The 26,400-nt window shown below is 34.4% G+C and overlaps 4 protein-coding genes across 5 annotated transcripts; 2 read left to right on the top strand and 2 right to left on the bottom strand.

The window, feature by feature from the left end:
• Positions 1-1,957: 1,957 nt before the first annotated feature.
• Positions 1,958-2,800, bottom strand: LOC125209678. Its single transcript, XM_048109266.1, has one exon. It carries the CDS (start codon positions 2,798-2,800, stop codon positions 1,958-1,960), a length of 843 nt encoding a protein of 280 aa, XP_047965223.1.
• Positions 2,801-3,654: 854 nt separating this feature from the next.
• LOC125212372 (sialyltransferase-like protein 2) lies at positions 3,655-7,369 on the bottom strand. 2 transcript variants are annotated; one of them, XM_048112520.1, is made up of 12 exons: positions 7,230-7,369; positions 7,086-7,156; positions 6,414-6,503; positions 6,159-6,236; positions 5,824-5,924; positions 5,239-5,431; positions 5,079-5,169; positions 4,948-5,012; positions 4,548-4,702; positions 4,382-4,463; positions 4,144-4,253; positions 3,655-4,056 (listed from the first exon to the last, which is right to left on the bottom strand). In XM_048112520.1, exons 1-12 carry the CDS (start codon positions 7,315-7,317, stop codon positions 3,861-3,863), a joined length of 1,320 nt encoding a protein of 439 aa, XP_047968477.1. In that variant the 5' UTR covers positions 7,318-7,369; the 3' UTR covers positions 3,655-3,860. The 2 variants fall into 2 exon arrangements, with proteins under 2 accessions (XP_047968477.1, XP_047968478.1); XM_048112521.1 differs by lacking the exon at positions 7,230-7,369 and having other exon boundaries at positions 6,159-6,232; positions 7,086-7,103.
• A 184-nt stretch (positions 7,370-7,553) lies between these two features.
• LOC125216125 (V-type proton ATPase subunit C-like) lies at positions 7,554-13,982 on the top strand. Its single transcript, XM_048117750.1, has 11 exons — positions 7,554-7,796; positions 7,901-7,969; positions 8,053-8,180; positions 8,269-8,368; positions 9,657-9,724; positions 10,960-11,101; positions 11,349-11,465; positions 11,627-11,752; positions 12,862-12,945; positions 13,061-13,140; positions 13,607-13,982. Exons 1-11 carry the CDS (start codon positions 7,677-7,679, stop codon positions 13,704-13,706), a joined length of 1,134 nt encoding a protein of 377 aa, XP_047973707.1. The 5' UTR covers positions 7,554-7,676; the 3' UTR covers positions 13,707-13,982.
• A 3,498-nt stretch (positions 13,983-17,480) lies between these two features.
• On the top strand, positions 17,481-19,585 carry LOC125215782 (transcription factor bHLH137-like). Its single transcript, XM_048117325.1, has 8 exons — positions 17,481-17,892; positions 17,970-18,119; positions 18,205-18,270; positions 18,387-18,455; positions 18,534-18,620; positions 18,712-18,846; positions 18,948-19,050; positions 19,278-19,585. Exons 1-7 carry the CDS (start codon positions 17,623-17,625, stop codon positions 19,020-19,022), a joined length of 852 nt encoding a protein of 283 aa, XP_047973282.1. The 5' UTR covers positions 17,481-17,622; the 3' UTR covers positions 19,023-19,050; positions 19,278-19,585.
• Positions 19,586-26,400: the final 6,815 nt, after the last annotated feature.

Here is a 26,400-nt window from a genome sequence, read left to right on the forward strand (position 1 = left end):
ATCAAATTTTATTACTCCACGACAAACGACATCACTAACTACACACAATGTAATATGGAAAACTGAATCCAACTATTCAAGGTGTTGTATAAATATATGCATGTAGCAATAATCTTATTTGTTAAAGTTATATTTTAAAAATTCAATTATCATTATAGGGGTGTAATCAATTGCTAACTTTCTTAAATTGCTAACTCATCAATCCAGTGTATTAAAAATGTCAACACGATGACATTAAAATGTCAACACATAATTTTGTTAAACTTCAATATAATGTGTTGATATTATGCGTTGACATTTTGATATCACCATGTTGACATTTTTAATACACTGTATTGATGAGTTAACAACTAATACACTGTATTGATGAGTTAACAACTTAAATAGCTAGCAATATAATCCATTATGGTTATATATGCAAACCGCTGTAAATCTTCAAATTTGTACCTTTGTTATATTGAGTCATTGTCAACACGTGGTTGCAAATACTTCGGATCCTAAGAAAAATGAGAAACAAATAAATCCCCCCCCCCCCCCAAAAAAAAACATTTCTCATTTTCTTATCCTTGTCAATAAAAAATAACTCATACTTATCTGTCATTTTCACTCTAAGAAGGGATAATATTATTGCACCAATAATGAAGTTTCACTCAAAAAAGGGACAATATTATTGCACCAATAATGAAGGATAATGTTATCCCTCTTTCACATGATTTAACTTCCTTGTTATAGATAAGAATGAAGAAGAAGGGTTCAAAAAATGAACATTTTCTTATCTTCCATCTTCCCTTCCCACCAAAGTGAAACCCCATAGAAATGCAATGGCTCAAACAACAAAACCAATTGAATTATACATTAAATAGAGGAAATGCTATAAAAAGTTCTAAATTGAGAGGTGAGATAAGAGAGAGTTCATGAATCAAATTACAAGAAACAATCTCAATTTCTACTATATTCACAATTACAAACTGCTATATATCCTAATCTGCCATGCCAAAGTCCATCTTAATTGTTCAAGAACGTTTAACAGTTCCAACAACTAAAACTTCAGTCATCTTTACTTCACAGTTAAATTAACAGCAGCAGCAGCAGATCAAAGCAAATAGTTCCATTTAAAGATAGGCATTTAGAGCATAAAAAGGTTCAAGTTTACCAGTTTCATCTGTGTCAATAGCACCCGAGAAGTGCCATCAACAATATTGGAGAGATAACAAAGCTGAGGAAGGACCAAAGCAATCAATCAGTCTGGGAGGACATCCAAAAACCTAGATGGGAATCAGTAAAAAGACCGATTCTTCAAGGATTCGGCACATCCTACTGAGACAAAGAGGTGATCAACCAGGTTCAACTCCGTAAATAAGGCTATGAAAGAACCAATCTTGAAAATGATCATGGTGAACCTTTCTACGCTTAATGCTTTTCATCATGAGCATACAACACTTCTTTCTAAGTTATACCTCATACAAATTTCTAATAGCTAAATTCTGATAAATGGCATATATTTCATCCAGTCATTATAATGAACAGGCGAACGAGGCATATGGAGTTTTCACAAGGTCGGACACAAAGTATACCAAGCAGTAGCACACCAACAAGACATAGAGAAGGATAACAATAATTGTAGCAGACACAAAGTATTCTAAACGACAGGAAGACTCATTATCATTCCAAAAAAGAGCTACAAAAGTTGTTATTCACACTCTCTCACTACAGCTGCATCATACGATAATAACTGCCACAATCAGAGCAAAAATATACCTCTAGTAGGTTATTATCAAACAGCAAGCTAACTGAGCATCTACACAAAAAAAAGTACCGAGTTTACCCAACTAAAAGCAGCAACAAAACCTAAACTACACATGTAAACAAACTCGTATATGCACTATATTTTTCAGCAAAACGAGCATCCAAAAACTCCACCAAAGAAGTCTTGCCATCCCGAATCCATCAGGGAAACTCAGGGGAACCATCTATCGAGTTTCTGGATAGACGAATACAGTTTCCTTCGTATCCCAACCTCATTAATCCCCATATCCTTGAGATCTTCAAGAGTCAGTAACGGCAGAACCGCATCATCCACCCCATGAATCTCAAACAGTGTCACATATTTTCCTAATCCCAAATCATTCAGCCACATCCTCACACCACTACTATCTCCATCTTCTTCCCCAGCCATCAAGGATCTCCCCATTTCACTGGAATGGCGATTATCACCCAATCCCCTCTGCTTTCCACCCACATTGTCACGATCTCCACTCAATTTTCGATTCTCAATATCATCGTCGTCACCTAACGACTGATTAGGGCTAGACGGATCAGAATCCTCAGCTACTAAATCGTTGCTAAACCGATTCCCACCCAAATCCCCCTCTTCTTCGACGTCTACGTGTTGTTGTTCGAGCTTCCCACTCTCACCATCACTAGACAATCCAAGATTTCCATTTTCTTGATCCCCAATTGCCCGAGATTTCGAATTGGACGACCTAACCCTCTTCCTCTGGAAATCCCTATCCCTATTAGCGGCAGTGAAATTGCTCCAACCCCCAACCGCCGCGTCGTATTCGAAATCAAAATTCCCCAATCCGTCGCCCTTAGCGGCGGCGTTCTTGGCGAATTTGGAATGCGCGGTTTTGGCGGAACGAGGCTTTCTGGGTGTGGGGGCGCCTTTCCTGGGCTTCCATTGCTGCTGGATCTTGCGATGCCCGGGGTTCTCGTAGTAGGGCTGGTGCAATCTCACGCTGGGCCGCCGCATCCGCTTGGGATTCTCCTGCGGCGCCGCCTCTTCGCCGTCGCGCTGCATTGCTTTCCACTCCGCAGCGGTTGTTTTTGTTTGTACGCAAATTTCAAGAATTAGTGGGTTCGGAAACAAGAGCTAGAATCGGGAATGAATCAGTAATTGAATTGAGGCGGTGGGATGAGAGAGAGAGAGCCGGCGAAGGGGCGCTGGTCTATTGTTGAATGAGTTACGTGTGCGTTTCTGTGTCTTTATAGGGACCGTTTTTATTTTTATTTTATTTTTATTTTTGTGAAAAATAGATTGTGGAATGACACATTTTTGTGAAAAATAGATTGTGTAGCATTTTAGATTTTATGCAATTTTGTTTATAAGATAAGAGCAGACAGAATAAAATACTATACATACTAATAATTCTGATTCTGCTCTATATTTATTGCAATTGATATTAATAATGATTAATAGTTTCTACGTGTTTTTGAATTATTGCACATTTAATATAATTTATACTCTATCTGCTAGCGAGTCAAAAAATGATGAAAAAATAAACATGCTTGATAATGACAATTGAAAACTTCAAAAATTTCTATTGCAATATATGTGGTTTATTTTATAGTACTAGAACACGATTTATTATGCAAAGAATAAAATAAAAATGTATACAACATAATGTAGTACTATAACATAAGCTAATTATTTAGATCTTGGTAAAAAAAAAATTCAGTGTAGATTGTAGGATACGACTTAGAGGGAGTTTCTTTGAAGGCGGTGTTTATGAATGGTTTGAGAAGTTTCCTTCTTGAGAAGAAAAGCGAAGCCACGTTGCTTATTACCTTTTGTGGTAAAGAAAAGTGGATAGGTGGACACAGAGAAACATTATGAGAAGAATTTCAATAGATTGTAGGTGGGGGCAATAAATCTTGAATTTATAACATCACTTAAATAAGAAGTAATTGAATAATGTCGTGGCAAAAGAATACAGTAATACTACTATTCACAGAAACATAACTGATCTAACAGAACATTATGACAAGATAAAAAGCTCATGTAAACAAGGGGTACCATGCCCCTTCTTCTTTTTTCCCTCTCAATCATCAATGTTGAAAAGCTGGTAATTTATCTTCTTTTACCTGGATGGAACTGTGCAGAGCTGGCCATGCCTAGGATGGTGCTCCACAGGATACATCGTCGTGCCTTTCACGTATTTTTGATGCTCAACGGCAGCTTTTCTTGAGCTCGATACTTGCTTTGACTTGCCCTTGATTTGCTTTGAGACGATGGAGCATTTGGCTAAGGGATCGGAAGATCCAGCTCCAACTCTCCTGCGATGCAACACGACACAAGTTCATTAGATGAAACGTAATAAATCAGAGATATCCAGAGTGCCATAATAGGTAAAAGGAAAATACTTCCATAACTTCTCTGATGCAATTCGGGCTGCTGTAATTAAACTGCGGCTGGGTACCGACTTCACAATCCGATTTGGATCAGACCGCAATGGAGAGTGGATCTTGATAAGCTGTCAGAACATATTAATTAATGAAATTTAGTGAAGTCTGTGAAAAAGTATGAACTTTTGATAGAGTAATATTTACTTGCACAGATGATAAATCTGATGATCATTCATTACATATCGACAGAACTTACTGCAAGACATTCCATCATTTGATAGTATGCCCGACCATGCAGAGGGGTATGCCCTTGTCGAGATTCTGAAAAGTACCTAGTCCTGAGATGAACAAAAGGGTCCATTATTAGGTAAAGCATTATATTAAATGCAAGTCCTTCATCACATTTTTCCAATCATACGTACCATTCTTTATAACCAGGATCAACGGTAAAACCATACATATCAACAGTGTCACAAATGGAGAGAGCAAATTCAAGAGCCTTTAGCCCAGTGCCTTTTGCAGCTGAACCAAAGGATGCTCCGAGCATCAGATAAACCGGATTTAGTATGGGAACTTCCTACAAAAAACGAAAAAAGATAAACTTAAAAGTAAGAGCATTGCATGTTTAATTGCCTATATTTCTAAAATGAGTTCCATTTGAAGGGAAACACAACTGGCTAATGATAGAAAAACTCAGACGAGGGGTCTGAGGGAAAACGATAGTGACTTGCAACTGGAAGGGGAAAACCTATTTGGTAGGCAGAAGGAAAATGATGATCTCATAGAATGAACCTAACATACTAGATGGAAAAAAGTACACACCCGGATCATCTTGTTCATGATATCATGGATTGTTGTTTTGACGATCAAGACCTCCTTCCCCTTCTCTGTAGGTTTAAGATCATTGATATGCCTGCTTATGTAAGCTAACAAGATGTGAAATGTGTACATACCATACAACTCTGCGACTTTATCAAGAGCTTTTGCAGAACCCCTGTTGAGGAGGCGAAACGTGCTTTTTGTACCAACGTATTCTGTGAAATTCTGCATAAAAGATTATGTATGCAAGAAAAAGGATAATCTATAGTTAAGACTGTTACACAGTATACAAACCTCTATAGGCGCTCCATTCTCTCTGAAAACAGCATCATAGCTATCTATTTCTTCTCCAAACTTGTTCCTTAGAAGATCACCTGAGTTACCAATGACAGCACATCGGCTATATTTCCTTGGTGTAAAAGGAGGATTGTCCGGAAGCACCAGTAATAGTTTCTCTATGCACACAGTTTTATTCTCACATTGATTCCTGCAGCAATTAAGATCAAAATCTGGTCCATATAGCTTTATTTTGAGAAAAATCAGCATTCATTTACATTTTAGTAGAAAAGATGATCCAGAAGTTTTTCCCAAAGAAATTTTTTACATCTTCACCAAAGATTATATACTAAACATACAAGCAAGCTTGCAGTAAACTGTAAAAGAGAACGAGAATGTTATTTTTCACCATTTGGAGGTTTCAGATTTCAATCAGATCTTCCAAGCCATCAGTCACCACGAACATCTTAATCAATACCTAATGAGTTATTTAACAGCTACCACATAAAAGCTTCAACAGTAGTAATGATTTGGGCCTCGTATGTGGGATCACAGCTAATATATGAGATTATTATGCAGGGCTTATGTATCAAAGCTACTTACAGTAGTGCTCCCTTATTGATCCTCTGCCAAGCATAATTTCTCCATCCATTTGGCAAAGCATCAATGTATTCTCGAGTCAAAACAGTAGTACTATTTCGCACCTGCAAAAGTCCCTCACTAAACATAGCACAAGATAGTTCCCAAAATAGAATGCGGACCAAAGAGCTATTAAGTGAAGAATTTAAGATTATTCTTCTACAGAAAGAAAGATGGAATGCTATTAAAGTTATACAACCTGCGTATTTAGAGACAAGCAGTTGTTTCATTCTGTTAAGTGTTAACGAATAGAACATGAGTATTCCATATAAATCTTGCACAGCACCAATAACACTAACCTGCTCCCATGTAGCTACTGCTTCGCAAAGATTGAAATCAAAAGTCAAGCCTTCAAGTTTTCCCGATTTGGGATCTTTCTATTCAAAAAATTTAACAACAGTATCAGACATCAGTGATAACACAACAAAATACACCCAGGGGCCGAAAATATTAACTTTCAGATTTTTGAAAAATTATGATGGGAAAACCTGCAACTTAAAAATAATTTGAAACAAACAATGACTGTTAAAGTACAGCATTTACAAAATGCATACCCATTTTGGGACAGTGTCACTGGGGAACTGCAGCGAAACCTCACAATCATCCCTACCCCTTACAGCCTGTAAACCTAATCCATTTGCACTCTGGAAGATATCACTGCATCAGATGGATGAACTACACAATACCAAGTAAAATCTCAAACATGATTATTGTAGTCTCTAATGTGGGAAGCGATAAAATACTAGTAGATCTTGTCACCAGAAACTCAAGAGATGAAGCTAGGTTGTGCTGCTATTTTGTCCTTTATCAGGAAAGTTAAGGTCAAAGTGGCATCTACCACCACTGGGGAATTCATGCAGGGAAAGGTTGTCCATAGAATAGGCCAACTAACAGCAGAAAATCCTATGCTTGGAATACAATCAGGGACTGGGACTGGGACTGCGACTGCAATGGCCGCCATTTCATCCCACTTTCAAATAAAAAGATCATAACCCCTATTTATGCAACATTCTAGCAACCTTTCTAGTTCTACAATCTAAATGGAGTATATAGTAAAACTTAGCATGGCCATGAAACTTAACAATGTTTTGATACTCAAGAATTAGTTTTCATATAAAAAGAACATAGTTCTTGATATATACAATTACAATCCAATCAGAATTTCATAGGACTGAACAGAATATCGAGTAAACGTCAGACATAAATAAAATAGCAAAAACACCAACCACACACTTGCCGAAATGACTCTGTAAAGAACTCAATGCCTCCAGATCATCACTGGAAAGAGGAGTCCTATCTGCACACAAAATTGCAAATCAATCGAAATTTTGAATGCAAACTGAAACGAACCAAACTTGCATGTTGATTACCAAAATTCGAAACACCAGTAATGTAAATGAGAAGAGCTCCAATCCCAGAGGCTAAAGCAGCAAAAAAGGCCAGCTGCAACAGCCTCATCTAAACTCTGCAATTCGAACGAGAATGCATCAAATCAGAGTTTTCTCTTTTGTTAATCACTTGGATTTAAAAAGCAAGTGAAATTTAAGATTATTTGTATTTTCTGTATGACCCTTCCTCTTTTGACAACTACGATAGCACCCCTAAATACTTTCATAATATAACAATGTGGTCCCTTTTGTTGTTTTAAAGGACTAAATCGCAATTACTAGGAAACCGAAAGGGAGAAAAATCACAGGTTAGTCGTTATAACAGCAAGAGGAAGCAGGGGCTAATCGACTAAAGCAATTTCAATCATCATCACATTTCACCTTCGATCTGCCTCTGCGAATATTCGATCGAATCTGTGATCGGCGGCAATGGCGACTCGTTACTGGGTGGCGTCTCTCCCCGTTGGCCAAGGCGGCTCCGCCTCGTCTGTATGGAGTCGTCTTCAGGAATCAATCTCAAAACAAGCCTTCGACACCTCTCTCTACAGAGTATTGTTGATGCACTCTACGTTTTTGTTATTCGTTGCAGATCTCTTCCGAAACTCGTATTTTTTTGCCAATCCTGATTCGCGAATTGTGTTGTTTTTGTTCAGTTCAACATACCGAATCTACGAGTAGGCACCCTGGATTTGCTTTTGTCTCTCAGCGACGACCTATCCAAGGTGAGTTGTTTCAAAACCTTAGCTGATTTGGTTTAAATTGTTATCCTGTTGTTTCGCTGGAGTGTGATTTATTGTTTTGGCAGGCAAACAACTTCATTGAAGGAGTGTCGCACAAAATCCGTCGTCAGATTGAGGAATTGGAGAGGGTGTCCGGAGTTGTTAGTAGCTCGCTAACTGTGGATGGGGTTCCTGTGGACTCTTATCTTACAAGGCAAAATTAGATGCAAATTATTGAGTTTTTGTTATGCGTTGATGTTTGTTAGCGTAAGGATTTGACTAAAGGTTCACGATTTCTGTAGATTCGTGTGGGACGAGGCAAAGTATCCAACAATGTCGCCGCTGAAGGAGATTGTGGACGGAATCCATGTACACATTGCCAAGATTGAGGATGATCTCAAGGTAAGCACACTCTTTTAAGTCGAGGCCAGCAGAGATTGGTTTTTATAACTCTATAATATAATATTTTGTTTTCAATATGAATCTTGTCAAATAAAAAAGCCTAGCAAATGAAGCTTTGGCGGTACCATAACTATTGGAGAGATTAGTTGTGTCATCTAACGTTAACCGTACTTGCTTATTGAGAGAAAACCACCAAAGTTGCTTGGTTACTCTCTAGTGCACTAGTTGCCTTGTTAGATATTCAACAAGAGGTTCCAAACATGTACTGTAAAGAGAGAAAGAAGAGAGGTTTTGTCTAAGATTTAAGATGTTGATGTTATGTATGTACTCCTTTTACCCCCTTAACACTCATTTGATTTACCTAGTGTAAGATGCTCCAAATAAGGCAATTAGCTTTTTTCTGACCCAGGTCTTCATTAGCTGTTAGCATTACACACTTGTTCTTTATCCTATACTCCCCCCCGTCCCATAAAAATAGACTACTTTACCATTTTGGTCCGTCCCATAAAAATAGAAACTTCTATTTTTATTAACTTTTCTCTCTCTAATGAGGTGAGTCCCATTCTCCACTAACAATTTTTCAATCACTTTTTCTTTCTATCTCTCTCCTACTTTACCAATTGTGCGTTAAAACCCGTGCCATTCCAAGACGTGCTTTTTTATGGGATGGAGGGAGTATAAAGTATCTGGATGGCCCCGTTGCACTTTGCGCTATGAAGCGGAATTATTTGGTATCCTTTGAACTTTGAAGAAACCTCTCTAGTTACTATCTTCCTAAAATCCATCTGACCTGACTGTTTTCTGGCTCGGGAAATATTCTATGCAGCTTTAGAGAAATAATATCATTAGAATAGACAGTGATGATTAAAAATTTGAAACTGTTATATTGGTTATCTTGTGTCTTTCTCTGTTCTATTGCTGTGATTGTTGTCTTATATGTTTCTTACAGTAACTCAAACCGCTAGAAGCATTCACTGGTTAATATTAATTTTTTTTTGCAAACACTTGGTAAATCTTCGAAGATACAATTAAAAATATTACAATGCATATGAAACAATAAAGCAAACTTTTTTGTTATTGCTAAATTTTCAGAAGCATTGTGATCTTAGCAATTCAATGCTAATATACATGCCAGGTCACAGGTGCCAGTGTGATGATGTCAGTTACCAGTTATGTTTATAGTATTTTGTTTATGTAAACAATATATATCTACCCATGGTCTTGCATGCCTTGTATCTGGGCCTGGAGACATTAGAATGCAAATTAAGCTGGTTGATTTATTTCACAGGTTCGTGTCGCTGAATATAGCAATGTGCGCAGCCAACTTAATGCTATTAATAGAAAGCAGGCTGGAAGGTATGTGACTAATTTAAGCTTTGATATTTCTGGGATTTGGGTTTAGGCTTTGTGGTATGGTAAATTTAAGAATGAAATAAAATATTAGTTAATGAATAAAATATTATGCTTTGTAAGATTAAAGGTATATGCTGAAAAGCTGTCGTTCTGCGTACCATATAACTATTAATTTAGAACGAGTTCAACTTTTTCTCAGATCTTGAATCCTGATTGAATGCTGTGAGTACTGGTACTCCTTGCTTTTCGTGTGTGACAAACATAATCACTTGTTCATAATGCAACCCTTGTTGACACAAGTTGTGGAATAAAACTTGGAAATCCATTTGATATGAACTCTATCAGGGTTTAAGTTTCCCAGTATGACTGTCTTGGTAGTTCCTACTGCTTTTGAATATAAATGCCTGTTTTCTCAATTTGGTGGCTGTTAGACGTGAACGGTTTGGTGTCTCACTCTTGAAAAGGATTATATCTTTAAAAAAGGAGCTGGAATAAAGTTAATCATTTATGAGAATGCACCTGGATGAGGACTATAAGTCTATAATATAACCAATGCAGATGATGAAATGTCTTCTTTTGAGCTGTAGTGGTTTCACAAGCTATGGCTCTAGTTTCTTGCTTGGTATAAATCCTTTATATTCTAAGATAAACCCATATCCAACTACAATTCCCCAAAAGCTGGAAAAATAGTTATAATATTTCTATCTATGATCTACATATATTAATTCAGTCCTCATAATTGACTTCTGAGAGGTGTTCTTCTGGATACCCTTCTATCTTTAACAAATCACTTGAGACTTGAAACATCATTGTGAATTCTAGAAATATATCAATGAGAGTTTCCTACTACTTTTATTGGGAAATCACCCTCTCAATAATTATTAAATTGAATATGCAGTTGGTATTTTAGAATTTTCTACTCCTTACTAAGACTTATTCTTAATTTATTAAAGAAAAATACTACTTCCAGAATGGTCATTAGATAATTGTTAGTGAGGAGAGAACTTTGTGGTTTGAGGCTTGGTGTTCGTGTCTATTCACATTCTGCTGGAAATGAGAATGGTCTTCTATCTCTCTCTCTCACGCACAAACACATCCATGCACGTATGAACACACAGTTGCTTGCACGCAGTTTGTGCCAACAGGTTTAAGTTTCTCGGTGATAATAGCACTAATGCATCACTTTATTCAATTCTGAATGTATTCTAACTCCTGGTTCAAATGATTTCTAAATGCAGCTTAGCTGTTCGTGATATTTCAAATTTAGTGAAACCAGAAGACATTGTTAGTTCGGAACACTTGACAACCCTTCTTGCAGTTGTGTCAAAGTATTCCCAGAAAGACTGGTTATCAAGCTATGAGTCTCTGACATCATATGTGGTAATTACTCTAGTTCCTAGATGGGAGGTTTTCTCATTATTCATCTTGACTGCAGTAGAAAACCTACCTGTCCTTTTTCCATTACTGGTTGTATAGACTAAGTGCTGAGGAATAAAGAAGCATCTCATCAAACAAATTTTTTTGGCGTAGAGCTTGTTGTCATTTAACAGCTTAGTTTAGTTTCCTTAATGTATACATTCAATTCGGATTTGAAAAATACCACCTCTTGATTATACTTTTTGTTTAGGTTCCCAGATCTTCAAAGAAGTTACATGAGGATAATGAATATGCTCTTTACACTGTGACATTATTCAGCCGTGATGTTGACAATTTTAAAACCAAGGCCCGTGAAAGAAATTTCCAGGTAAGTAATGGTATATCCCATTTCTTTTACTATTTTTTTAATCATCTCTATGTGATTTTATAGTACACCTTGCAACTATTGCACAAGTTATGTTAAAATTTATATTTCTCCAAAGCTGTATCTTTAATAAGACCATTTACTAATATTACTTTTAATCACAGGTTCGTGATTTTGAATATAATCCTGAGACACAAGACAGTAAGAAGCAGGAGCTTGAAAAACTGATGCAAGACCAGGAGACAATGAGAAGCTCTCTTTTGCAATGGTGCTATACTAGTTATGGAGAGGTCTTTATTCCCCCTTCTATTTCTGAAACTAGTTTTCTCAAATGTATGTGTGGACATATATGAAATATGTTCTCCGAGTCTCAGTGACTTCGATGGAAATAATAGAAAATTTCTGCGGAGTTAGATATAGACCATGTGGTTTCTTACATGGTCAAACATGCCTTCCTTGGGAAGGCTGGTGACACATTTTCTGAAATTGTTTTTTAGGGACTTAAGTTTAGTCTTGTTCGAATGCACTTTCCTTGGGAAGGTTGGCGGCAATTGCCTGAAATAGTGCCCTACTTAAACTTAGGTCTGTTCATTATCCTGATATATTCTCAAACTTGATAGGTAGTAAATTTTGTTTTTTGCAGGGAGTTTAAACTGGGGTAATTGTATTCTAAAGCCATTAGATCCATTCCATGGATGTTGGATTACCATATTTCCTTCTCTTTCTTCCTTTAGATTTATACCAGTAGTTACTGGATTTATATTTTCGCATTCTGTTGCAAATTGGTTTAGCTCCGTTTAACATCTTGTAAATCCAAGCATTTATATGACTGAAACTATAATTTCATCATTGAAACAAAATATAAAGTGAAGATTCGTTTGAAATATTGAAATTTATGAGATTGGCAGTTTGTTATAATCATTTGTTCCTGACAGCGTTAGAACTTAAAAGCAGCCAACAGATATATTCCATCTCCAATTTTAGAACATTTCACACCTTTGTTAAGATCAACACCCATATGCTTTCCTTCAGAGCCGAAGTATAGCCAAGAATCAAATAGGCCTGGAAATACATCAGAGTACTGATAGATCATTCGCATGTCTGTTGTAATCTGGACTATAATCATTGGATCTACTGTATTTCTAATATTTTTTGATTAACTCGAGTTTACTATAGATTATCATCTTCATTTTCATTTTTAAGCTGTTTTAGTTTCACCTTCGTATCATGGAATCAATTTGATAACCACTTATATCTTTTACGGTAATGCCTAATTTCTAGCAATTTGTGCATGGGCCAGGACTCACTAGCTGTTTTCTGGGATCATCAGCTTACTCCATTGTTTTTCCATATGTTTTCCTTTATCCATTTGAATTTGATTTTTTTCTTTCTATTACAGGTTTTCAGTTCCTGGATGCACTTTTGTGCTGTAAGAGTCTTTAGTGAAAGCATTCTCCGATATGGCCTGCCACCATCTTTTCTGGTAATTATACTGCCTCTCTCATTTCTGTTGCTATTTCTAACTCATGTCCTTGTAGGGAACTCTTACTAACCATCTCTTTCTCTCTTTTACTTCGTCGCCTTTTTGTCTCTCGTAGTCTGTTGTACTGTCACCTCCATTAAAAAGTGAGAAGAAAGTTCGCTCCATTCTTGAGGGAATGTGTAGCAGTTCAAACAGGTACTACTTTAATTTGCTTTTTAGTTCTTCCTGCATCTCATAAAACTTTTGTGGACTTTTTTTAGATAAAAAACCCAAAGCCTGTGACTTTGTTGGACTATAACTCGAACTAGATTTTGCTGAACTGGTAGTTTTCTAGGATGAATGATTTCTGGATTGATTTATCTCCTGTCACCTCACGAGTCATGACTTTGTGGATTCTTTTTTACTCATCATACAACATTTATATGAAGGAAAAATGGCAAAGCTTTCAATGTGATATGAATGTATAGCAGTTACTGTTATGAATAGCTTGTCATCTATCAATGTGAAGAACATACATCACTTCTGTTTAACCAAGTCAAACAATTCCCTCTGTAGGCAACATTTGTTATAGTAACTCCCTGATCCTTTTGAGCTCGGATATTAGTAAAATATTCCACTGAAGAGTTCTGTTGTTTCATCATTATCTTCTGTGTTACTGCAGCACGTTCTGGAAAACTGAGGATGATGGAGGAATGGGCGGCCTTGCAGCAGGCGAAGCAGATGCTCATCCTTACGTCTCATTCACCATTAATCTTATTTAAGGTGAGACGCTGAAGTGTCACTGTCCCTTTTTGCGGCCCGTTGTCTTGTTTTATTGACAATAATAAAGACATTCTGTCCTTGTATAATAGTATATTCCCGATTCTTTTCTTCCTTCAGAAGCATGTGCTTCCTGTACAACACTCCCCACCTATTCTTTTTCTGCAATTGCTCGCCGAACTTCTGTTGTCTGAAGTTGTGTTTTGATGGATGTTATTGAATGTATTATCAGCACCAAATAAGTTATTGCTATGAAAATAAGTCACTTTGCTCCGAAACTTTCATTTTGGCATCTTAATGTTGGGATGTTGACATCCAACAACAGCTTTCATAGAGAGATAGAACAGGGTAGATACTGTTAGCCTCTTATTTGTTTGCTAGATTACATGAATATGCAGTCGGCATGTCACAGAAAGGGACGGAAATGCATGATCTCTGCAAGTTGGCAAATTGACAGTATGGTGTAAATGTAGTACCCCCAAAGATGTGGAATATAGAATGGATCTCTGTGATTTTACTTATTCTCAGACAACATTGCACATGTTATGCATAACTTAGTATTTTATGAGTTTGTTGCATAGTGCAAGAGATAGATAGTATTTGCCAATTTTGCACTTATCTCGACAGTTGACACAGTCAGTATGAGAAAAACTGGTAGAGATGCTGATCACAAGCCACAGAAACACTGATCCTTCATCACCACACAATCTATGAATAAGATATGGATAGCAGAAAATATAACTAATCATTCATAGGCTAAATATTAAACCATTTTATTATTTGTTTTCCAAAGAAAATTATAGGCTTTTAAGAGTTTCCAAACTGAGATGCATTAATTTAGAATTTGGATTGATGTTGAGAGTGGATTTTGTCTTTTGTGGTATGTTTGAAGAAATTGAAATGTTTGTGAGCATTATGGTAACCTCTGAAATGTATTAATGGGAGTGGTCCTTAATCCTTCTAGCCTCCATAGACCACATTCCAAATTTTCAACTGTAATTAATCACAATTATTTCCCCTCGTCATGCTTATTCAAGAGGACCAGTCTAAAACTAAGCCAAAAATAGCCCTATGGCACACTAAATAATAGAAATATTTTAAGTATTGAATAAAGAATCATCACTCATTATTTTCTGATTAGGTTGTATGGAGAGGCAAACTAAAACATGTAGAAATACATCCAAATGAAATTTCAAAATTCAATAAAATATTGAACATAGAAAGGGACCATTGTCCCAAGTAATCAATAAGACAAATTGATCACAAAAATATTAAGAAGACAAAGAAGCAAGTAGGGATAAAGAGAATAGTTCATATTAGGCCAACCCATGCTTTAGACATATCAAATTCGGACACCACCTTATTATATAAGTGTATATGTTAGCTTCTTCTCCCCTAAATGGATACAAAATTAAGTAGACAATGCGATTTAATATGAATATGCACCATCCCTCACCAACTACCAACCTTCACCAATTGGAGCTCTAGGTTGGCGGTCTGGTCCCATCAGCCTCCGCCCTAGGCTGCAGTTCGCGGTACTAGGCTGGACCAACACGATGCAATTAAATACATAAAATTCGAGGAAATGGTCAACAAATTTGCGCGTTGTAATTGTATTATGATTAAGAACTTTTATTTGTTAAATGTATCAAATTTGTGTGAGGATGTGACTGAACATGTTGGGAATTAAACATGTTGGGAAATGATAAGGTAGATCAGATAGAATCATTGCAAAGAAAAAGACGAGAGAATGGAGAGAAATCGAACTTTGTGTTTTCTTCCACACAACAACATAACTCATGATAGGATATATCTCTACTATTTGTATGCTTTCAACTCTAATTTTATTATCATTATTCACAGTCTAAAGTTGTTAGTTATGGCAATGACTAGTTAGATAGAGGTTAAATATGCATGGCAACAGATGATAACAATTTTTTTTTTAAATTAAAGTCATCATTATTTCATTGTGGTACTTACCTAGCATATGTAGTAGACTAGTACTATTATTGAATGACAACTTTTTTATCACCGACAAATTATTTCCATACAATTTTTATGTTGAGTTTCATATTAAACTTTTAATAGTTCACCAACGACGTGGTTAATTTGAAACATTATAATTTATTCTGATTTCTTATAAAAATTGGACGACAGAAGACATCTTATTTAAAAATAAAAAGAGATCATAAACTTTTTAAAGATCTTATTACAACTACAATACTCTACAGAAACAATTTGCTAACTTTTTAATTAGTGCATTGTTGGACTTATTTTGGCCTTCAATTAAATCAAAGAAAAGCATCAAAAGAATCGGAGACACTTTACACATGGATAAACTTCAAACGCCTTATGATTTATCCACTTCAATTTTCTTTAAATTCAATGTATAATTCTTTATTTTTTATGTTTGGTGGCAGTTGAATGAAGTTCTGATTGACTCATCACATGTCTTTCTCTATAAAAAATCGAAATAAGAAAAACGACACATATATACCACATTTGATCAGAGGAATTATTTCAATCTCGTCAAACTTCAGATATAGTATAAAATAGTAGTATTACACAAATGAATAGAGACAAAATTAAACTTGTAATTGAGCTCACATTTGATGACCTTCAAGTAAATGTTACATCTTCCGTAAGTGATTTGAAGTCCCGATTTAGTATTTTGATCTATCCACAATGATCCTTGACGAAGAGACTCGATTTATTATTTTGGTCTGATCGTGACTATTATGACCTTTAAGTAAATGTAACTTCTTTTGTCTATGATTAAAAGTCTCGATTTGTTCATTTATAATGGTTTAAAGAATTCCGATTGTTATTTCGATCCATTCGTGACTAGGAGACTTATATATATATAATATGGACATAAAGATGAAAGTGTCTGACTTATGGAGAAAGAGTTCATAATTAATTGTCCCAAAATATGAAGAAAATAGAATTTGTGGGTCATCACACCAATTGTCTTTTGTTTCTCTTTTTGGCAATCTGGATCTGAATAAATTTAGGTGTTAGCAAATGGAGGAGCAAGATAGGCCAATCATCAAATCTTGGGGTCAAATATAATTAAAGTACCCTCCCAATTCATTAAACAAACCCATAAATTATCTTATCTTATTTATGGGTTGGATTAGACTTTTAGATATATACTTAATTAGGGCCATATTAGTTTATTCATAATGTAAGTGATAAGTTGGAATGTAAAATAAAGCAATTTGCTCATAAATCATAAATGCCACATGCCATGCCTCCACAGCCAAACAACATTACTTTTGTATTTTTCCTTCCTCGATCAATATGTATTTAATTTTTCTTTCCCAATATCCCATTTGGATCGGATATTCAAAGACATCATGTTTCTTCATAATTTTCAAGACTTTTAATATTAGAGACAAATTTAACTATCTCTACTACACCAAGAGTGTGCAACAATTGCTTTGTTAGTCGTCCACAACGACCGCAAAACTTTCATTTCGGAACACTCATCTTTCTAATTTACGCACAATATACACGGTCTATCATCTCAACTCACTATTTGCTCTTGACGGAACATTTTCTCCACCAACCAAATACTAAAATACAAACCTAACATTGTAAGAACATATAAAATTTAGTAAAAATATTATTAGAGGGGAAGACTAGTCAAATTATAGGTAGTATATATCTGCATAAATTCTAAACTTACTGCATGGTTATTATTACTACTATTAGATACTCTCTCTCTCTCTCTCTCTCTAGTGCTTATATGTATAGCTGAGCCCTCTTGACATTGCAACAGAATCAGAACCATAATCTGATATCATAGAGAGAGATTGAAAGAGAGTAACAATAATCATCCAATTCTTGAGAATCTCTCTCCTATCACTTTCTAAAAAGTTTCCTTGTTCCAATTCCAAAGCAAGAGCAAAAAACATGGCAGCCTTTTCATCAACATCATTTCAGCAGCACCACCCTTTTCTCCTTGACTCTCTCAATTTCCTCCCAAACTCCTCCACCATTCATCACCAAAACCTAATCCAAACCACAGCCAATGATTTTCTCCCCAACATGGATAACAATTCCTCTTCAATTGTGACTGATCATGATAAGCATGAAAGCAGTGACCAAATCACTCAACAACACTTCATGGATAAAAAGAGGAAATGCAAGCCGCGGTCTTGTGCGAATTCTGCTCAATCCAAGGTTACTATTTTATTTCACATGTTAGTATTAATTTTTTTTCCTTTACATGGCTTGTAATTTTATGTGTATTGTTATAGGATAAGAGAGAATTGAAGGGAAAGAAGCAGAAGAAAATAAAAGATGATGAAGAAAAGAAGAATAATTCCAAGGAAAATAAAGCTGCAGACTACATACATGTAAGGGCTAGGAGGGGCCAAGCTACTGATAGTCACAGTCTTGCTGAGAGGGTATATTAATTTCACATATTTTTAAATTTCATTTTATTTTTTTTAATTTGGACAGAAATTATATAGTACTGTGTGTACAAATCAGGTAAGGAGAGAGAGAATAAGTGAAAGAATGAAGCTCTTACAAACTCTTGTTCCTGGTTGTGACAAGGTGAATTCTTCAACTTCAACAATTTAATTTGGGAAAAATATTGATATTATTAATTAAGTTTAGTTTGTTTAGATGTGTTTTGGTGACAGCTTCATGTGGTTTTGTGTGACAAACAGGTAACTGGGAAGGCCCTCATGTTGGATGAAATTATTAATTATGTCCAGTCCCTCCAAAATCAAGTTGAGGTGATTATTTATTTATATAATACTACCATGCTAGCTAGCTAATTCTTTTTATACTTCACTAATTTATATTTTTTGCAGTTTCTCTCGATGAAGCTTGCTTCTGTGAATCCCATGTTCTATGACTTTGGGGTGGATTTAGAATCATTCATGGTCAGGCCTGATCAGGTACAAATTTATGTTTTCTTTAATTTAACAAGTATTTAATTTATTTTACTTTTTATTGTTAATTAAATCTAAGTATGATTTTTGCATGCAGGAACTAAGTGACTTGCAATCTCCAATGCCAAGCATGCAAGAATGCAGCCCCACAACAGCCAATAACTCTAATTTTCTTGAAAATCCTATTTTATTTCAACAACCTCAACTTCCATGTGTCCTCCCACACCCACAGGTATATTATGCATCTACATTTTAATTATTTTTTTAGTTTTTGTATATAATTTTTTTAGACTACTTTAATGTAAGATGGATAAATTATACTATCATTTTCAGGGAAGCAGACAGACCTTGTGGGAAGTGGATGAGCATAGGATTCAACAACAGCCTGTTTTCATTCCATTAATATAAATTCCAGCATCTGCCCTACAACCATCTGGTTAGCACTCATTCACTGTCTCAAAATAGTTCTACTATTATTTTGTTAAATAATTAATCAAAACAAATTGAGTGTATACAGTGGTTTAATTTGAAAGAGTTATTTGCCATTTATTTGATAACGGACTAAACATTTATGTCTTTTAATTTATAACTTGATGTATTTATGCTAAATTAAGTGTTTAATACTTTTACTAACAAATTGTTTTCTCCCATGAATCTTTTCAGGTATGTTGTAAAAAATTGATATTGATCGAGGAAGGACAGTGGGAAATCAAAGCTAATGCTCATAATATTTCTAATTAAAAAAGGGGCAAAAACAATTCAAGTCGCGTTTATAGATTTTATGAGTATCAGATCCCTTTGTTCCTCTTTAGAATTTGACTCTCAAAATGGCAGCACATTTTCCTGTGCTTGTAAATTTAGGCACAAATTATGTAATAGGAAAAGATTTATAACTAGCATTTCCATGCGTTGAGAATATTGTACTGTATTTAATTAATGTTGTGAATTAGTATATTATATTCTTGCCGACATATGGTTATTTCAATGAATTCAATAGATCAACTTATTTTCTCTTATATTTCATTCAAAAATATAATTTATTTTTGTTACTTCTAGTAATTTATTCGTGAGATTATAAACCGTGCATTAATTGACCATTAAGTAGTAGGATACCTAAATTTTCTTATCACAACATGATTATGTGACTTATGTCTAATTAAGAGGACAAATCTTTAAAACTGATAGCTAGTTTTGGGTAGGGGTGGCCAATTTTATGGGTTGGTTTGAATTGTTATAGTGTCAACCCTATACGATCCAACCCAATAATGTCTAACTTGTTAATGAAATTATCAACTCGAACACGAATCCGATCTGTTACCTTCAAACACAAACACAACACGAACTCGTTAATGCCATGATATAATATGTTTTGGTATACACGATAACGACTTGAACCTGGGATAGCCTGCTCGCTTGCACTTGTAGAAGTGACGCTTGTCATAATAGGATACCCGCAATGCGTCCCTAACATGTTTCATCCCCCCGAAACACAACACATGGGGCATATTTTGGATGCCTAGATCAAGATGCATGACTGCCAAACTATATACTCGCTCTGTCCTTTAAAAATATGAATTATTTCTTTTAATCCGTCTTTTAAAATTATAAACTTTCTAAGTTGGAAAATTAATGAGGTGGGACTCATTCTCCATTAAAAATATTTCAATTTTTTTAATCTATTGTGAATTAAAACTATTACCCATTCTAAAGTTTATGTTTTAAAGTAATTGTTGGAGTATATGAAGTAATTTTTTTATAATTTTTAAAAGTGATGATTGAAGTATATAAAGAAATTTTTTAATTAGGTTTAAATATAGAATGGACATCTGACCAAGTCTGTTTCAAATAAAAGATATGATCTACAGAACTTTAAAATTCTTCTAGGCGACAAAATTATTAAATAGTGCTATGAATTATTGAGAGCGGTGTTTTATATCACGTGACAAAATTTGTTATCGTGTGAGGGCAATTAGTCATGTACACTACATAAGTGTATATAGGTAATGCCCCTCCATTTGCCAATAAATATTTTATATTATTATTTAGAAATTTGTTAGATGCTTTAAGCTTTGATTGTAGGAGTGGTAGTCTAACGAATAAATTGAGAGAATTAACTCGATAGAATTTGAATAGGCTAAGTATATATAACATGCATGATGCATGAGCTATGTAGGCAAGTATCCCATTTAACAAGAAGAAGCAAGTCAACCTCGAAGGGGTTGGATTAGGGTTAGGGTTAGGGTTAGGGTTAGGGTTAGGGTTAGGGGTTAGGAGTTAGGGGTAGGGATAGGGGTAGGGTAGGGCTTAGGATTAGTTGAGTCAATTCGATTGCGAGGTATAGACTTATTTATTAGTTAGTCCAAATGTTAACAGCTGAATGTCAGATTACTTTTTTCATAACCTTTAATACAATCATATTGAGAGATGTGCATGCGATTCTGGTAAGATTAATCATTACAAGGCAACAAAATAAATCAATTATTCCTTTCCTTCTTTCGAAACAAACATAAAATATTTTTTTCGACAGTTTTATTTTTCTTAATTTAATTCCATTTAGTAGGATATAAAGTCAAACAAGTGACATTAACATAAGAAAGACCTTCTTAAATAACATTAACAAAAGAAAGGGACTTCTATCAAAAATCATAATCAAACCAATTCAATTCAATTCAAATAACTTAAACCAATCATAAATTACTCCCTCCTTCTAGTAAAATAAGAGAGATGAATAGAATAATAGTTAAAATAGCATTAGTGGATTAGTGTGACCCACGTTATTATTAAGAATCACACAAGATTAATAAGAACAATAAAACCTATACAGTGATAATAAACCAAAACACTAAAAAACCAAAAACCTTTTGTGTAAACCTATATTTGTTAAAAATATTAATCAAAAAATATATAGCAACTTACTTTTGTGTAAACACATGTTATTCACCAATTGATAGCTTTAAATGATCACCTCCAAATGGATTACAAATTTCCACCTTGCATGCTTAAAAAACTTATAGAAAAAGTTTTCGAAAAGATGCAAAACCAAATAATTTGATATAAAAAACTACATATTTCCAACAACTACTTTACTCAAAAATGGAAGTTGAGTCATTGTTGATAAGGGGCTTCAAGATTTTTGCCACTTCTGATGGAGCCACCATCATAAAGAAAAGAGACGAATGAATTGCGATAAATAAAAAAAGTAAGTATTCTGTATTGCATATGTCAAATCACACACACACACACACACATGTATATATATGTGGCGTTATTACATAACTAAAACATCCCAGAAACACCTGGAGAAACATGAACAGTATTGATGAGATCTATGTCGAAAAAGAAAAGAAAATAAAGCATAACTTGTGGCTTCTATCTTGACATTTCAAGAAGTGATAAGAAACTGATTAATTAGTGGTTTAATTCGTCATATCTAATTAAAGTGAATTTGATATTACTAGCTAGGCGCTCTTATAGCCTTATATAGATGGACAATCGATGAGCCCACTATTGATTAAGATGAGACACTCATATATTAAAAACACAAGAAAAATAAAATAATTGTGGAAGCGTCTCGAACATCTCTGTGGAGTACTTTGTACATTTAATGCTTGCTTTTACCATACAATATTCACATATTTTATCCATGTACAATTCATTTACCATGCAATTTTATACTATATTAAGGAATTGTCAAGTCATTCCATCATTCCATGTAAAACATTTGAAAAATGTGAATATGTAATCTATTTTGTTTCCTGCTGGATTTGGTATAGAGCATTTTTCAAATCAACTCTTGTTTTTCATCCTTGCAGTGGAAATGAAATAGGAAAGAATGAATTGAAAAGAAAAGTTAAAAAGTGTTCGTATGTATATGTAACGTAGCTTTCGAAATGACTAGAAATATAAGTTAATACATGTAGTAGAAATAGGAGGTTTGATTGAGATCTGTCATTTCGTAACGCTTTAATTGTGTTTCGTTGAAACATCCTAGTCATGCCTCCAAGCACCTATCTAGCCACCTAGATCCACATCTAGGATTTTTAATATACTCTATATAAATTCTTTCATATAGTACGAGATAGTAGTACCCAATTATTTTAATGTTGATTAGTATAGCAATTGTCGTCTATAAGAGAAAAGAGAAAAGGTCAATGTCAAATCGATGTAGGACAAGAATAAGAGTTTCAATGCTATGTAAGTGTGGTTTGGAATGCATATTGAAATTTTATGCATGAATTAAACCTACAGATCTGCACGAATGGGCCAATATACACATCGAACTTCCACATGTAAAACAAATTAAGAAATCCATCGTTAATTTGGGATTGCTCTGATATATGTTAAAATGGGTACTTATAATTTATAAATCCTCATAAGATGGTTGGATTATCCAATAATAGTACTCTAATTTTGGAAACTCTTGTAGAAAGAAAAAGTACTCTCTCGTCTCATTAAAGATGACTCACTTTCCTTTTTGGTTTGTCTCAATCAAGATCACTCATTACTAAAAAAGGAAACACCTTTTATCTCTACATTATTCCATATCTCTTACTCCCTCCGTCCCGCAAAGATTGTCCAATTTTTTCATTTCCGTCTGTCCCACAAAATTTGTCTCATTTCACTTTTACCATTTTTGGTAGTGGACCTCATATTCCACCAACTCATTCTTACTCACATTTTATTATAAAGCTAATACTTTAAAAGTAGGACTCACATCCCACCAACTTTTTCAATTCACTTTTCATTACATTTCTTAAAACCTGTGCCGGGTCAAAGTGGGACTATCTTTGTGGGACGGAGGGAGTACTTTATTCACTCCACTTAATACTCAAAATAAAGTTGCATAGATTCTTGTGCCGCTCAAAGAAAGGGTCATTTTCTTTGGGACGGAGGCAGTAATTAAAGTATTGCTGGTGAATAATGAGTATCACCACATTAGAGAGAAAATAGTTTCCAAAATTAAAAAGTGCATACTCTTGTAGGATGGAGGGAGTAATTAGTATCAAGTCGGTGTAGGACAAGAACGAAGGTTTAACAAATTTACGTTTTTCCCATGTAGAATTCTTATATATATACACCATTTACACATTTTAAGCATTATAACTGAATTGAAATCACGTATTCAAACTGGAAATAGACACTATAATTTCTTCAACGTGTGTGTGTGTGTGTATAAAGATGAATACATATGTTGCGGGTGCATGGTAATGGTACAATAAAATAGTGTGTAGGCAGTGTATATTAAATGCAATGAGAGAGGTGGTGTGGTTCAAAATTAAAGAGACGAACACGATGAGTTATGAATCAAATTAATCGACGTAGCAGTTTTTGTTGCAACCTAAACGACATTTCTCTGATAAAGAAATCACTATACACGGCGCCCCCACCTTTTCGATTATTTCAGTTTTTTTCCATTTATATTTCTTCTTTGGGTTGTATTACGTCCGGCAAGAATTTATCTCTTGTAACCCCGGAATCCCCAACACAAAAGTGTCGCTATTAAATCATCTTTATATCTATGTAGCCAAGGACAACGCACGATCAATATTACAAACTAGTGTTAAAACTCTTAATTAAATCTTGTCTTACATCGATTTGGTGTTGATCCTAGCTCATTTATATAAATATGGATAACCCTCCTCCTTATAACGCCTTTTAAGGGGTGAGTGACTCATTTCTAATATAGTATCAGAGCAAGCTCAAGTCGATGATGAATTTTATCTCTTTACTCTTATCTTGCATACCCACGTGATGAAAGCCCGATGTGTCATTCCGGGCCACACATAAAGAGGCATGTTAAAACTCTTAAATCTTATTTCATATTATAGCTTAGTTATGATCATAGCTTATCTGTGTAAGTAGGAATAACCATCTCCCCTTGGGGTGCACTAGCTATTTCACTTTCTGCATTTCTTTGTCAATGTAAGGTAACAACACACCACCTCAACGAATAGACTTTTGATTTTTCTAAATTAAAGTTACACCATTTTTTTTTCATATCCAAAGAGATCGACGCATTTTAGGAATTATAATTATTCGTTACTAAATAGTACTAGTAATAAGAATATGAACATATATAGGGAGTAACTACTAAGAGCATTTGAGTTTGAGGTAAATTGAGAGATAAATTCTTATAATTATCATATTTGTCTTCTTTTTATAAAAGTAATAAATTTCAAAGGAAAAAGATAAATACCTCTTTTCTTGGAAACTGATTTTTTATGAAGAAAAAAGTAAATGTAATACTAGTTATTTCTTTCTCTTATATTTATCTTTCCCTTCGAGATGCTTTAAGGGTACATTATATCCTGGCAGTGGGCACACCTATTTTAACATAAAACTAGTAAATTAAGAAAAAAAAAATTATTGAAATTTATACTAGAATTTAGAAGAGATAGAAAAAGTAGGAGACCAGGTAGCCATAAGTAATCTGCCTAATTATTCAAAATGAAAAAAGACTAAATTTTGTGGATGAAGCTAAAATAAACAAAGAAAAACTATTGATTTTGGACGGATACGGTGATAAATATATATACTCCCAAAAAATATGTAAACTCCTGAATCGGAGTGTGTAAAAAAGGATATTAGGATGTATGTTGTTTTAGTCCACCAACTACGACAATGTTTAAACAAAATGTGAATATTGTAAGATACTCCAATAATTTGATATTGGTGAGTCTGAAATTAATGTGGTCCTAAGACTATTTCTTCCCTTTATGATCAGTGTCGTGTCACGAATGACTAAACATCTGCGCCTTCAATTTTTTGGGACTCCAATTTCGTATACTGCACAATGCATGCTTATAATTAATGAATGAAACGAGAGTAAGTGTAGGGTTTCACACACGGATTTGGATTTATTTCAACATTGAAGCATTGTTTTCGGTACTTTTGCTGGACTCCGTGATTATTATTCTCTCCATCTCTTAAAAATAAAGATTTTGAGTACAATACGAGTTTTAATATGAAGTGAAAGTCCATGAATACAAGCAGACTAATTTAAAACAGAAATTGACAAAATAAATTATTTTTGGAGGATAGAACAATTATTTCATTATTGCCGTTCCAAATATTTTATTAACAAAATACACGTGTTAATTGCTAACTACGAGTGAGATATTTTAAATAAGCCCATTTTCTAACCCTCTCGTATTGGGCCCATTAAAGCCCATTTTCGTTATCTCCCAAACTCCAGCGATGATCCAATAACACTACATGAAGATAAATTGAGTTAATATCCATTTAATTTGATAAATTGATGATCCAAACATTTGTAATCGTAATAATGAACTCAAAAATGTACTCAATATATAAATGCCATAAATTTATTTGAAATTTTTTTTTTTTTTTTTTAATCCAATCCAAATTTTGGTATCGTTGTTGGCCAAAAAAAACCACAACATAAATAGTTGGGATTACGAGAGAGATGGATAATGAGAGAGAAATAATTAAGGATGGTCAATACAAACTATAGATTTATAGGATGACTATCGTTAAAAACGGTGTCGACTACAAAAGAATAGATATATTTATATGATATATTCATCATACATTTATTCTTACATTGCAAAGATAATTATTTAATAATCTTAAATTATTTTATACATAAATTTATGGTAAAAATATGAAAACAACAATAATATAAAAGTGTAGAATGAATATATTCATATGTTATAAGTGAAGAATTTAAATAAATGGGAAACAATAAGCATAATAAATGGAGAATATAATGTACTTGAAGAGTATAAAAGTAAATTGAAAAAACGCCTAAGGGCATCCGCAGTGG

Source organism: Salvia hispanica, chromosome 3 (genome assembly GCF_023119035.1).
Source record: "Salvia hispanica cultivar TCC Black 2014 chromosome 3, UniMelb_Shisp_WGS_1.0, whole genome shotgun sequence".
NCBI classification, from domain to species: Eukaryota; Viridiplantae; Streptophyta; class Magnoliopsida; order Lamiales; family Lamiaceae; genus Salvia; species Salvia hispanica.

Bases quoted from the DNA above. Each gene is read 5' to 3' on its own strand.
- LOC125209678 (XM_048109266.1), bottom strand. From the start codon at position 2,800: ATGCAGCGCGACGGCGAAGAGGCGGCGCCGCAGGAGAATCCCAAGCGG.
- LOC125212372 (XM_048112520.1), bottom strand. From the start codon at position 7,317: ATGAGGCTGTTGCAGCTGGCCTTTTTTGCTGCTTTAGCCTCTGGGATT. The intron at 7,157-7,229 runs GTAATCAACATG...TTTTGTGTGCAG, and splicing joins TACTGGTGTTTCGAATTTTG to ATAGGACTCCTCTTTCCAGT. The intron at 6,504-7,085 runs GTTGGTGTTTTT...GATATCTTCCAG, and splicing joins GTCATTTCGGCAAGTGTGTG to AGTGCAAATGGATTAGGTTT.
- LOC125216125 (XM_048117750.1), top strand. From the start codon at position 7,677: ATGGCGACTCGTTACTGGGTGGCGTCTCTCCCCGTTGGCCAAGGCGGC. The intron at 7,797-7,900 runs GTATTGTTGATG...GTTTTTGTTCAG, and splicing joins TCGACACCTCTCTCTACAGA to TTCAACATACCGAATCTACG. The intron at 12,946-13,060 runs GTAATTATACTG...TGTCTCTCGTAG, and splicing joins GCCTGCCACCATCTTTTCTG to TCTGTTGTACTGTCACCTCC.
- LOC125215782 (XM_048117325.1), top strand. From the start codon at position 17,623: ATGGCAGCCTTTTCATCAACATCATTTCAGCAGCACCACCCTTTTCTC. The intron at 17,893-17,969 runs GTTACTATTTTA...GTATTGTTATAG, and splicing joins CGAATTCTGCTCAATCCAAG to GATAAGAGAGAATTGAAGGG. The intron at 18,120-18,204 runs GTATATTAATTT...TGTACAAATCAG, and splicing joins GTCACAGTCTTGCTGAGAGG to GTAAGGAGAGAGAGAATAAG.